This window comes from Centropristis striata, chromosome 6 (genome assembly GCF_030273125.1).
Source record: "Centropristis striata isolate RG_2023a ecotype Rhode Island chromosome 6, C.striata_1.0, whole genome shotgun sequence".
Taxonomy (NCBI): Eukaryota; Metazoa; Chordata; class Actinopteri; order Perciformes; family Serranidae; genus Centropristis; species Centropristis striata.
This window is the reverse complement of record NC_081522.1, coordinates 38,471,438-38,485,719: the sequence shown is the minus strand read 5'-3', so window position 1 is coordinate 38,485,719 and position 14,282 is coordinate 38,471,438. Positions and strand designations below refer to the sequence as shown.

The window sequence follows — 14,282 nt, the reverse complement described above, 5'->3', positions numbered from 1 at the left end:
AAAAAATGTCTGTAGATTTTACGGTGAAAAACTGCTAAACCATGACAGAAAAAGACGTGAAATGATAAATGGGTTAATTCAGTTTCATTAACAATGAAACACCCTAAATGTATACATCAGCCAAAACAGTAAATTTTTTTACAGTTTTTTTAAGAAAACATCACTGTAAAATACACTGGCACCGTGTTTGTAGCAAAAAATATACTGTAATATATATACAAGCCATCATTTTTGCATTTATTATTTGTAAAAAATATTTTTTCTCACTGTTAAATGTACTAAACACCATATCTCTAACAAAAATATGCTGTAATATTTAATGGTAAAATCTTTAATTTATGCAGCATTTATAAAGTATTTTCTTGTCAATTATATGGCAGAACAGCGTTTCTTTTGATGGAAAAACTTTTTATTTTTTATGGTAAAATATGGAATAAAAAATGGCAATCTTAAACATGAAATCAACAGTGCTAATATAATTTTACCGTAATATTTTAAAAAATTGCACTGTATTTATTATGGTAAAGTTCTAGCAACCACAGCTGCCGTTTTTTTACCATAAAAACAAGTTGTTTTTTTACAGTGTAAAGTGCGGTCAAGACTCCTTTTTTGGGGTTTCAGAATTGCCGTAACAAACGATATATATTTTTGTTTTTAAATGCATAAGTGTGGCTGTAGAGAGGCATTCTGGAGCATGCAGAAATGTCACATACTTAAGAAGTTTCCCTGCAAATTTTCACATAGAAATCAGTCAGTTTTTACGTTGCATCGTAATCTGTCCACACATTGGCAAAACAATGTGATTAATGCATGTAAAGTGCTTCACATAGTACCTTTAACTGGCTTCAAGCTCATATTCTGCTTCTGATCCTCCTCAGTGACTTTAGAGATCAAATCAGCTGCAGAACAGTTGAAGATTTCAGTGTCTCAAACTCTCCAGCAACATTTACATATAAGTGCTTGTTTCTGTTTTACAGATAAAACAACTTGGAAATATTTGGCGAGAGACATACGGGATAGATAAAGTAAAAAAGATTAAAATCTTCATATGAATAAAAATGAATTCCTTACAAAGGTTTGTATGAAATCCTGATTAACTTGCATCATCCTACAAAAATGTAACAACAAAATCTTGAGCTTTAATACCACAGCGGTGCCAAAATATTATATTCAACAAACAACCCTGAATTTATTTTCATGCAGTTCAGATGAAAACCAGATATTAATTGATGCAAACATTGCTTTAGATTTTTTAAACCAAATTAAGTCTTTGGAATGATTTTATGCACTGTGTTTAAAATACTGATATCTCTGATTAACCCTCGAGGCTCCTTAGGGACCAAACGTGTACATTCAGCCAATTTTATGATGATAATAAAAATGATAATTTTATGTTTTTGATTCTCAATATATCGGTCAGTTTAAAGGCTAATTGTATGAAACTTGGCCAGGGTTTGTTTTTTATTATAATTTTTTTAATTCCCAAATTCGTCTATTGCAAGGTGTATAGAATAGGAGATATACATAACACTCACACTTTGACCCTTAGGGCCCGTTTTGGTCCCATTGACTCCCATTATAAACACATAATTTTGATACACTGTTATCCTGACATAATAAAATGTTTTTCCCATAAATACCTAATAAATCTAAGCATCTCCCTTCAAAATACATGGAAAATAGGTTTTAGGTGTGATGACCCCCTCCAACCACCAGGGGCAGCAGAGATAAATCACATAGAGGTTCAATGGTTCTCTTCGCTTGCAAAATGCATAGCAATGAAATACTGAACACCATAAAAAATGTTCTTGGTGTGTTGGGATTGATATAAAGGAGTTATCAATTATTGACCTAGTCAAGGCTGTAATAACCTCACCCCAAATATTCCACTTTGCACCTTTAAAAAAAAAAAAAAAATTGCATATTTTGTGTTTTTGCCCTTGAAAAAATCAGGGTTTCTTATGACAAAACAAATCTAAATCAGCTGGACTTTATTTGTCATGTATAAACACAACATAAATCACTGTTAATATGACTAATACTGACATTTATTCAGTTTCTTAAAAAAAAAAATGCCATAAAACTCTTGCATAATTTACAAAACATGTTGCCCCGGTGCTATCCAAGACACATCTGTGCCTTTTCACCCCGACAGAGTTCTTCATACCTTTACTGTCCTTTTTCACAATGAATGTTGGGTATTTAAACATTGAAATGTTTCTTTTTTCTGTTTAAAAGCTTCTCAAAGAGAATAAGACATTTTTATGTTGTTTTTTTTATGTTTACCGTGCTGAATCTTGTTTACATCGTGGTTGTTTTCGTGAGGACAGGATCTCTAACGTCAGAAGTCTCTGGTTTTAAAAACATAAAAAATGAAAAAAAAATTATATCTATGTTAGCTCTGAAGCTGCTAAAAGGTTTGATGTGGTGAAAGTGAAAAAAATATATTTATGCATCACTTTTTTATGAATGAGAGGGACCATTTCGGGACCTTAAGGTGTAAAGTGTAAGGTAATTTTAAAGAGGCCTCGAGGGTTAAAGTCAGGGTTAATTATTTTTTAAAAGTATGATCATTGATAAAAAAAAAAGTTGAATATTTGGTCACCAGGTCAGCTGGTGGTTGAGGTTGTGAAGTTGATACAAATACGAGTCAAACGAATCCAAACAAACATTTGTTCTACACTGAAGTACTAATAAGTACCTCGATCTAACGGAAGAGATAAATATTATATTCCATTTATAAACAGTAATATTTTCTGCCTGTTTATGGATAGTTTAGTGTCCGTTTGCTCCGGTGGTTCAGAGAGGCCTTACCCTGTGCAGCAGTAACGAGTGTGTGGAGGCCTGATGGACCCGTAGAGGTAGATGAGAGGGAGAACACGTCCAGGTTCCCGTTGTTGTCCCACTGAGGAGCTTTGATGGGGTTGGTGGTGATTGTTGAGGTCAAAGGTTGAATGTTTCTGTCTCTTCCTGTCTGAAACTGGAGGTCTGAGGTAGAGGAGCTGCTGCTGCAACATCATACCAAAAGATGAGAGCAGAAAGAGAGAAATTAGTGTCTTTGTAGGTTTTATTTGTGCAATTTTTGTTAGTTTGGCAAAGACGTGCATGTGAGGAATTCCTTAATAATTACCGAACCAATAACTGAGATTAATATTATTTGGTTTAAGGTTTAAATGAAAAAAAGTTATATTTGCAAGTGCACACACCTGTTGGGCTCTTTCGAGCAGAAAGATAGAAATGAGTGTCTTCATATAAAGGTTTCTTTGTGCAAAGACGTGCATGTAAAGAATTTCTAAATAATTACAGAAACAATAACTGACATTAAAACTATTTGATAAAGTAAATGTTTAAATAAAGTTATATTTTCAAATGCACCCACCTGCTGGGCTCCTGGTCTCTGCTGCTGCGTGTCTTCCTGCAGAGATCTGCAGCCGACATCAGCACCGATAATATCACACTGCAGAAATAAAAGACACATTTAGAATACAAATGTAAATAATCAACGTGATGCTACTAATTGATTAACTCTGTGGAGTCTTATTGGGCGATTTTGTCCATTTTTGAATCCTTTTCATGTCTTTTTGTGTCATTTTTTTGGTCATTTTTTTGTCTTTTTACTCATTTTGTGTCTTTTTAATCATTTTGTGTCGTTTTAGTCATTTTGTGTCCTTTTTTGGTCATTTTGTGTCTTATTGTGTCTTTTTTTAGTCATTTTGTGTCTTTTTTTGGTCATTTTGTGTCTTTTTTAGTCCTTTAGTCCAACATAAAATGTGATTTTGAATCTTTTTTTAAATTTCAAAACACTATCATGCTCAATAAAGAATTTTAAATGTTGCAAATGTGAACAAAGGTGTCAAATCTACCATATAAGAGGGTTCCATCCAGTTCTATCATTTTCTACTAAATCTATTTGAGCTTGTCTCCAGTTTTACTTGGTATATCATCATCAAACTGAAACTGGCCTCATGGAGTTTACAGCCAGAACTTTAGAGGTAAATTTACAGTAGGGCTCCACGCTGCTTTGTTTTCTAGTCTGGATGGAGGCAACAAGTCTGGATTATTTGGAGCTTTTGGACACTCCACAGGGTTAATATAATGAATTGTCGTTGCTTTAAGTGATTAACTCGTCTGTCTGCAGGATCCTGAGTGGTCTTTACCTTGTGATGAGTGAGAGACTCAGACTGACGGGCAGCAGGACGAGAGTCAGCAGGAACATCAACACTTTGACTGGGAGGAACTCAGAGACCTGAGACCAGAGAGAGGCTCTGCTGGGACGCTGCCGGCACGCCTCACACAGCACTGAAACACACACACACACACACACACACATATATATATATATATATATATATAGTCTTTAGTAAATCTATCTACTGGAGTCACAGTGCTCCCGTCATCTCCATCGTTTAAGGTAGTTTAAGGTAGTTTAAGGTAGTAATCTGCTCTGAAAAAAAACGAACTCTAACACTGTAAAGATAAAGTGGAGTAATGATGTAATGACGTCACGCTCCCTCTGTGTGTTTTAATCCCAGCTTCTCTGGTTTTTGTTGACAATAAATAACAAATTGTCGTGTTAGTCAGTGTGGCTACAGGTGAAATGTTGGTGCATGTAAGTCTGTGTGTGTGTGTGTGTGTGTGTGTGTATGTGTGTGTGTGTGTGTGTGTGTGTGTCCCACCCACTGCCCTACTTCACTGCTCTCATTCGGCGGGTAACTTCCAAGTCAAGTCTCAAGTTACTTATTTTGAGTTGCAATTCATCAAAACAGTGAATCAAGTCCATTTAAAAATATATCAATATATTTTTATGTCTATATATTGCCCAGCCCTAGTATATTTTATTAGATTAGATTCAACTTTATTGTCATTGAGCAGAGTACAAGTACTAGGAGAACGAAATGTAGTTTAGCATCTAACCAGAAGTGCAGAGTAGTAAAGTGCAAGGTATTTACATATGAACACAGAGTATAAATATAGTGCAGGTATGAATTGAATATGCTATAGGATATATACAGTTATAGAAATATATACAGTAGAGATATGTACAGTAAAGCAGCAGTGCAGGTAGATGAATGGATGGTAATAAATAGTCATAAATAGTCAAAAACAGTCATTAATGTGGGCAGATACAGGACAGTAGGTGGGTCACCTCTGTGTAGTGTTCAAGAGGGAGACAGCTGAGGGGAAGAAACTGTTCTCATTTGAATTTAGCACCTAAAATGCATATTCTCCAGTGATGATCCTCACTAAGACGTTTCACAGGAGTACGTGATGGTTCAGAGCTCATTATTCTCTTTTCTAGTCCCCATTTTTTGTATCTTACCTCTGAGTGTTTGAGCCCTTTTTTTAGGAAAGATCAAAATTTTACCTTTTTCTGAAGCCTAATTAACCCTTTCCTCCACTCATACACCTCCTCCCTGTCCTCCTCCTCACCTCTGTTGATGGCAGCTGGCAGCTCCTCCAGGCTGAGCCACCACTGATCTTCCTGATGACAGGTTAGTCTGGTCACAACTGTCCTCTTCAACTCTTCTGCTTCAGTCATTTCTTCCAGCGGCTCACAACAAGCATCAGTCTCAGCCTTTAAACTGAAGGGAGGACGCTGAGCTCCAAGCAGGTCTACAGGAGACACTTTATTACTACACTGCAAAAAAGGTGTTTAGTCTAAAAACAAGATAAAAACAGTAAATCTGAGGGAAATGATCTTGCTGCATGGACAGATAATTTACCTTGACAAGATTTCTTAAATTAAAATTATTAAATCTAGAAATAAGCATGTTGAACGCTTAAAATAAGAAATTAACTCTTAAAACCAGATAAATTAAAGCTGCCAGCAGTGATGAACTGGCCCGAGCAGAGTGACCTGATTATTATTTGGTTCTTACCAAGATAAAAAAAACTTTAGATTTAGTAGTGTTACATAATTTATCTTGTTTTAAGAGTTAATTTCTTATTTTAAGTGTTCAACATGCTTATTTCTAGATCTAATAAAAAACAGAAAAAAAGTCAGAAAAACAGGGAAAAAAATAGTCAGAAAAACAGATTTTTTTTTTGAAAAACAGGAAAAATTACTACGAAAAACAGGAAAAAAAATTGTCAGAAAAACAGAAAAAAAAATGTTCTTAAAATAAGAAATTAACTCTAAATTAAAGCTGCCAGCAGCGATGAACTGGCCCGAAAAGAGTGCACTGACTATTATTTGTTTCTGATACAAAATCTTGGTAGGAAACAAATAATTGTTATAATTTAATTTATAATCTATCATGTTTTAAGAGTTAATTTCTTATTTTATGTGTTCAACATGCTTATTTCTAGATTTAATAATCTTAATTTAATAAATCTTGTCCATCATGTCCAAAATGATCTGTCCATGCAGCAAGATCATTTCCCTCAGATTTACTGTTTTATCTGGTTTTAGACACTGTTTTTTTTTGCAGTGCAGCATGTTTTAAGTGGTACTCCATGATGTGAAACAGGAGCTCACCTCTCTCTCTGAGGAAACGGAGAGCGTCCACGTATCCATTGTGGCAGATCTCAGCCAGCTTCTGTCAGGAACAAACAGAATAAACTCATGAAGGTTTCCTCACACATCATCTGGTCTGAATGCATGCATGTTCTCAGTGTGCCAGAAGAGAAGAAGAGAAGTTGCTCCACCTCCAGGCTGGGCGGCAGGAAGGAGGTGCAGACGCGGTGCACGTTGCCGGTGTTGACCTGGACGCTCATGTTGCCGTAGTGCACGTCGAGAACGTTGAAGGTTCCCTCGCTGGGGCAGATGTCGCTCTCTCCGGAGAACGGGGCCACGGTGATGGTGTTCCTCTGCTCGAACAGAGGAACGTTGTTGCTCAGAGCTCCGTCCATGTAGAGCTGCACAGACATCAGACACACACACTGAGGAGCACATCTGTCTTTATTATAAGAGACATCTGTAGTAGTGTTGGACTGAAATAAACTTTAATCTATCTATCTAAATAATTACAAAAAATACAAAAAATTATAAATAATTTTTTTTTAAATGCAAAACATGAAAAAATTAGAAATAATTGCAAAAAAGAGAAATAATTAAAATAAGAGAAATAATTACAAAAAAAGAGAAATAATTAAAATAAGAGAAATAATTGCAAAAAATGCAAATAATTAGAAATAATTACAAAAAATACAAAAAATTAGAAATAATTACAGTAAATGGAAATAAAAAAGTCATGTATTCCACAAAAGTAAATAAATAAGCAAATAATCCAAAAAGGTCGGGAAAACCCTGCTCTTTTTTCTGAATCATGTCGGCTAAAATTGCTTGTGACAAACTTAAGTGAGAAATCTTGTTATTTTTACTTCACTACAATTATTTGAGAGCTTTAATTACAAGTTCCTTAACAAATGAATATTTTTGCATGTCAGTTAGTTGATTGGCAGTCACAGTCATTTTTGCAAAAAAAATTGCAAAAACATTTCATTATGAGCAGATAAAATGTGAGGATTTGCTGCTTTCCTTTAAATTATTATAAAGAAAATTATATCTAGGTTTTTTTCAAGGTTGACTGATAACTTTAGTAACTAACTACTTTGCAGATTTTAATTATTGATGCAAAATAAACTATTATACTATACTATTTATACTAATAAATAATAATATATTTATATAGAATAAGCTACCCAGCAGTATAAAGTGATTAAAATAAGCTCAACTTTTACACCTTCTTCACATGATTACATCAATATTCATAATCTATATATGCAGCATTATGAGTATTTTCACTTGAAATACTTTAAGATAATTTGATGCTAATACTTTTACTTAAGTCAAATGTACTTTTTCTACAATGTTCTACTGCTACTTTTACTAAAGCAAAACAGCATGTCTATACTTTGTTTACTTATTAATTTACATTTATAAGTATATTGTTAAACACTGGGATTTATTTTGTTGTTTTTTTGCACTTTGAATGTAAAAAAAGGTGCCAGGGTGCAAAAAACCAGCTCTGTTTGGGTCCTCCTGTGTGATGGTGACATTGTTGATGATATTTAATGTTTATTTTATAATATTTAAAGCCTCTGTGGAGTTATGGTGAACTCTTAAGCCTGCTAAACAGGAGCTTAAAGTTGTGAACACTGTGTTTCTCTGTTATATTGTACAGGACTTGGTATGAGTAATAAATTGACTCGACTGTGTAAGTCCAAACTTCATGTCAGAAACATCCAGTTCATGTACTCACCACTCCGCGGTACGAAGGAGGGATGAAACCGCAGTAAACAGGGAAAAAACAGCTGCAGGTCAGAACCTGAAAGAGAGAAAAAACCTTCAAAATCAGACCCTCAGATCCTGAGAAATCCAGGACTGTAAAGTAACTAAGTACATTTACTCAAGTACTGTACTTCAGTACAATTTTTACTTGAGTATTTCCATTTTATGTAACTTTATACTTCTACTTCACTACATTTTGAAGCACATATTGCACTTTATACTCCACTACATTTAGCTGACAGCTTTAGTTACTTTTCAGGTCGAGATTTAACATAAAAACATGATTAATTTAAAGTGATCAGACATTTTTGTTTTAAATTAAACCTCATAACAGTATATTAAGTAGTTAAAATAAGCTCTGTCTTTGCAAAATTAAAACGCTGCATCAATAAAAAATAATCCAATAATATAGATACAATAAGACAGATATACATAAATTTCACTAAAAACAAGTAGTAAAGGTGTACAGCAGGGGTCTCAAACTCAAATACCTGGGGGCCGCTAGAGGCAGTATGAAAATGACCAAAAAAAGACACAAAATTACAAAAAAAAAAGACACAAAATTACTAAAAAAAACCTGAATTACTTAAAAACGACACAAAATGACCAAAAAAGACACAAAATGACCAAAAAAGACACAAAATTACTAAAAAAGACACAAAATTATTTAAAAAAGACACACAATTATTAAAAAAGACACACAATTATTAAAAAAGACACAAAATTACAAAAAATTACACAAAATTACTAAAAAAGACACAAAATTACCAAAAAAGACACACAATTATTAAAAAAAGACACAAAATTATAAAAAAAGACACAAAATTACCAAAAAAGACACAAAATGACAAATAAAACCTGAATTCCTTAAAAAATACATAAAATGACAAAAAAGACACAAAATTACCAAAAAAGACACAGAATTACCAAAGAGAAACAAAATTATTAAAAAATGACACAAAATTATTAAAAAAAGACACAAAATTACCAAAAAGAGTAATTAAAGGGACCTTCCACAGACAACACGGTAAAGTGCCATTCATATAAAACTCACATTGAACTTTCATATCAAGGTGGGGGCCACAAAATATCGTCACGAGGGCCGGGATTGGCCCGCGGGCCGTGAGTTTGAGCCCCTGGTGTAGAGTGTACCTGTATGAGCTCCTCTCTGCTGCTGAACTCCTCCACCAGGACGTTGGCCCCGTCACAGATCCTGGTGAGGGACACACAGAGGCGTCCCGAGGCCCTCAGGTGGGCGTCGGCCGGGAGCTTCTGCAGCAGCGAGTCCTGCACCGTCTGCAGCAGGCTGAAGGTCGGGTGGAAGACCCCCAGAGAGTGGCTCCTGGCTGCTCGGGCCACGGACAGAAGATCAGCACAGACCTGGTCTGAGGAGCAACAGGAGGGGAGATTAATCTCTGGAGAAAGAGTTTAATTACAGCTGCTTTTATTTTGAAAGAGTTTTTTTTTTTGATTGATTGATTGATTGAGAATTTATTTGAACACAAAATAAAAACGTCTCCCCTTTTCCCTATGTTAATTTACTATTTTCAGTTATATAACAACAATAAAATGTATGTATGTATAACACATAGTAATGTAGTATGTAAACGTATTATTACCATTATTAACATGCATAACTTGATATTAACTTACACACACATAAGTACACATACACCCATGTAGTCACAATAAGACAACATTGAACAAACAAACAACAACACACAAAAAAAGAAAAATAGTAATAATACATTTAAAAAATAAAACGTCAACAATAACCACCTACTGTCATTTCACACACACGTTTATATATATATATATATTATATATATATATATATATAAAGAGTCAGAATTAATAACACATTTAACCTTTTATGAAACTAAAATTTGATATTGTTTTTATATATTTCTTCGATGCATTTAAGAAGCAAAACTTTTACCCCTGACTCACTGAGCTTCTCCTCTTCAGGCTGCAAAGTGCATTCTGGGTAATGTAGGAAATCTTTGAAGGGATTTAAAGACAATTAAAAATACATATTTTTCCTCTTACCTGTTGTGCTATTTATCAATCTAGATCAGGGATGGGCAACTGGAGGCCCGGGGGCCGCATACGGGCCGCACCCTCACTTGAAGTGGCCCTCAGTACAACTACATGCATTTGAGCATGAAATCTTAAAAGTGCTGTGTAAAAATGCACAAAATTACTTCTTGTAATTAATGTTGGTCTGCTGTTCTTGCACTAAAAAAAGAAATCACAGTAAGAGGTTATTTTTTATTTGCTTCAAACCTTTTGTATCCCTATTTATACTGTTAAACATGCATTTCAGCATGAAATATGTTAAGTTACTGCACTGTAAACATATTTAAAGCTGCAGTTTCATCATATCTGGTTAAGTGCACGCTCCTATATGTGGCCCTGTGGTAATTGTCATCTAAAAATGTCACCTTGAGGCAGAATAAAAGTTAATTTAGCACCTTCAATGTGCTTTCCAAGCCAGTTGCACATAAAAAAAGACTCCATTTTGGAAACAGTTCAAATTGTAACCTAATAATTTACGGGTGAGAATCACGGTCAAGAGGCAAACACACTCTTTAGGAATTTTCTAGTTCTATAAATACTTTTGTTTTAGACTTTTATGGGTGTACTTATTTGTACTGAATTTCCCCAGTCTTATCTGTATGTGTGTGTGTGTGTGTGTGTGTGTGTGTGTGTGTGTGTGTGTGTGTAACAGGTGTTTTCTCCTCATCTGTTCTCTCTGCTCTGGACTTCATCTGACCTCTGGAGTTTGATCTCTCTGTTGTGCTGCATGAACTCTGTGCATGTGTGTGTGTGTGTGTGTGTGTGTGTGTGTGTGTGTGTGTGTGTCAGTGAACCTGCTACAGTGTTTACTGCAGTATGAACTGGATCACAGATAACAGATCACTGACCTCCTGAATGATCGGAAGACAAACGATAGTAAACAAACAAGAAAAATCACAACCTGATTATTCTGTTTGATTTAGCTTTTATTTGTATTATTTTATAACATATTATATTATGTTCCTTTTACTTGTTTTTTTTAAACTTTCTTAATGGTGTGTGATCAACCTACATTATAATTTCTTTATCCTTTTATAACCCTTTATAAAAGTATTTAAAACGTTTATTCAGCATTTCCCTGAACTAACTGTCATTCTTTGTTTGTTTTATCTTATCGTTTACATGTTTATTGTTCTTATACCGTCATTTGTTTTATTGGTATGTTGCACATATTCTTAAGTTCTCAGCCGATCTGTTCTTAATGTTTGTTGCCTCTTTTGTTTGCAATTGATTTGATTGCTTGGTTTTATTGATCAGTATTTGCACTTTTCTTTATGTCCCTTATTTTATTTATTAATTCTCTTGCAGTTTGTTTATTCTACAGCACTTTGAGCTCTTTCAATCTGTCAATCAAAGCTTTTTTTACAGACTCAAGGTTCAGACTAAAGACATGACAAAGAATAAATGTAATAAAAATATGTATAAGACAGCATGGTTACAAAGAGTAGAAATAGATTAAATCAGCTGGAACAGATACAGACACTGAGAATGGTGCATAATAATAATATAATAATAATAATAATACAGATATTATTGCATCATAGAAAAATGTCAGTGCCCACACTGTAAATAATCGCTGTGAAATCTACAGTTATTTACTGTATTATTCACAGTTCATCACTTTGTTTGATTTTTTCATAGAATAGTGCTGTATAATTTACAATAAATTAAATCACAGTAGTTAAAGCATTACTGTAGAAAAAACACAGTAGATAGTGTAGTACGGTGAATAGTAAAGCAGACTGTATTTTTCCATTTTTATCATAATTTTGATCAGAATCAGTCCTATACAAATGCTGTTTAAATAATTAACTTCAAGTAAAGTTTTTCATACAAAACACAGTATGAAAATCGATTGTAAAACAGTTATGTTTTAATATTTAGTGTATAGAGTAATTACTTGCAATTACTAGTTAATTCTATAAAAAATAAAGATGAAATTATTATCAAATTAACAGCATTGTTTACTGTGCCATATTGCCATGTACAGTACCATTAAAAAAATAGTGTTTAACTGTTTTTTTATTCTTACAGTAAACAAACCATTACTGTAAATAAAACTAAAATCAGTCTTTTATTATTTATTTTACAGTATAAAAACAGTACTGTAAATATACAGTAGTTCTATTGTAAATAATAATTACAGTAAGTTACTTGTTAATTGTAGCCAATGAGTTACTGTTAAAATCACAGTAAATTCATAACAGTGCATTTAAAGCTCTGGTTATCCAAATGTGTTCATTTTAAATTTAAAACGTTTGCATCTTGATCAGGGGGCTCCAATCCAAATTGAAACACTACTAGTTGATTCTGGTTTTACAAATATGGATTAATCTGATCCAGATTAAAGTTGTTTTTTTTAAAAAAAAAAAAAAACAACTGGCTCCTTGAGAGCTCTAGTTATTCAGATTTGATGTTACATTTTAAAAAAAAAAGTTTGTATCTGGGTCAGGGTACTCCAGCTCCTGGACAGCAAAACTTCAGATTTACAAATAGTTGTTGTTATCCTGAGACAAACAGCAACTATCAACCAGCAGATCAGCTCATAAACCCTGTACAGATGACGGACCCTGTATGACGGACCCTGTACAGATGACGGACCCTGTATGACGGACCCTGTACAGATGACGGACCCTGTATGACGGACCCAGTACAGATGACGGACCCTGGACTCACCGAGCGGGATCCCGACAGTCAGCGCTGCAGCCACCAGGCAGCCTGAAGACGCTCCGCAGATCTTGGAGGCTCCGTGCAGTAGCTGCGGGACCCGGTCCAGGATACAGCTCACCGCTCCCAGGTAGTAGATACTCCTGAACCCGCAGCCCGCGAACGAGATGTTCCAGTCCTGGTCCCAGTCAAACATCTTCCCCGAGCTGTCATCTCCCATCACACCTGTGAACTCCCAGTCCGCTTCAGGGTTCAGCTGGTGCATCTGGATTCACCGAGATGTAAACATGGTGTTATCTCCACTACTACTGGGATCTGCTATCTACTATCTACTATCTACTATCTACGATCTACTATCCACTATCTACTGCCTACCTACCCACTGGGCAACTTGGGCAATGTTGCACAACTCACTGTGACCTCACACGCTTAGAAATAGAAAACAAGACCAGCTGAAGACACGTGATCCTGTTTCCATAAACTATGTTTACATAACGGGAGGGATAGAGAGAGAGAGAGAGAGAGAGAGAGAGAGGGAGAGAGAGAGAGAGAGAGAGAGAGAGAGAGAGAGAGAGAGGGAGGGAGAGAGAGAGAGAGAGAGAGAGAGGAGAGGGGGGAGGGAGAGAGAGAGAGAGAGGAGAGCGAGAGGAGAGGGGGGGAGGGAGAGAGAGAGAGAGGAGAGCGAGAGAGGGAGGAGAGAGAGAGGAGGAGAGGAGAGAGAGAGAGGAGAGCGAGAGAGAGAGGGAGAGGAGAGAGGAGAGAGAGAGAGGAGAGAGAGAGGAGAGAGAGAGGGAGGAGAGAGAGGGGGAGAGGAGAGAGAGAGAGAGAGGGGAGAGAGAGAGAGAGGGAGATGAACGAGCGAGAGAGAGAGAGAGAGCTGGAGAGAGAGAGGAGAGTGGAGAGAGAGAGGGAGAAGAGAGAGAGAGAGAGAGAGAGAGAGAGGGAGAGAGGAGAGGGAGGGAGGGAGAGAGAGAGAGGGAGAGAGGGGAGAGAGAAGGAGAGAGAGGAGAGAGAGGGGAGAGAGAGAGAGAGGGAGAGAGAGAGAGAGAGAGAGAGAGAGAGAGAGAGGAGAGAGAGAGAGAGAGTTTTATTCACTTTCTGAACTGTTTCATGAAACATTAAATTCAACAGTTTCCTTATTTTAGTGCACATCACACAGACAGGAACAGAAGCACAGGTCTGTAAATATATATATGAAGCAATTAAATGTATAAAGAAAACGTATTTAAGTTTCCAGCCATTTGTCAATCAATTGATTATTATTTTTAATAACCTTTATTTATTTTATTTTTTTATGGAATAA

At 35.5% G+C, this 14,282-nt stretch overlaps 1 protein-coding gene across 1 annotated transcript; it reads right to left on the bottom strand.

Moving 5' to 3' along the window:
* Nucleotides 1–1,912: 1,912 nt before the first annotated feature.
* LOC131973737 (patatin-like phospholipase domain-containing protein 2) lies at nucleotides 1,913–13,270 on the bottom strand. Its single transcript, XM_059335797.1, has 9 exons — nucleotides 12,989–13,270; nucleotides 9,386–9,618; nucleotides 8,205–8,270; nucleotides 6,649–6,858; nucleotides 6,479–6,539; nucleotides 5,431–5,613; nucleotides 4,158–4,299; nucleotides 3,381–3,457; nucleotides 1,913–3,012 (listed from the first exon to the last, which is right to left on the bottom strand). The coding sequence occupies exons 1-9, from the start codon at nucleotides 13,242–13,244 to the stop codon at nucleotides 2,765–2,767; spliced, it is 1,476 nt and encodes a 491-aa protein (XP_059191780.1). The 5' UTR covers nucleotides 13,245–13,270; the 3' UTR covers nucleotides 1,913–2,764.
* Nucleotides 13,271–14,282: the final 1,012 nt, after the last annotated feature.

What these genes read in the sequence shown, in the direction of transcription:
- LOC131973737 (XM_059335797.1), bottom strand. Translation starts at nt 13,244, where the DNA reads ATGCACCAGCTGAACCCTGAAGCGGACTGGGAGTTCACAGGTGTGATG. An exon ending in GACTGTCGGGATCCCGCTCG is followed by an intron (nt 9,619 to 12,988) that starts GTGAGTCCAGGG and finishes GTTGCTCCTCAG; the next exon opens with ACCAGGTCTGTGCTGATCTT. An exon ending in AGTCTCTCACTCATCACAAG is followed by an intron (nt 3,458 to 4,157) that starts GTAAAGACCACT and finishes TTATTTCTGCAG; the next exon opens with TGTGATATTATCGGTGCTGA.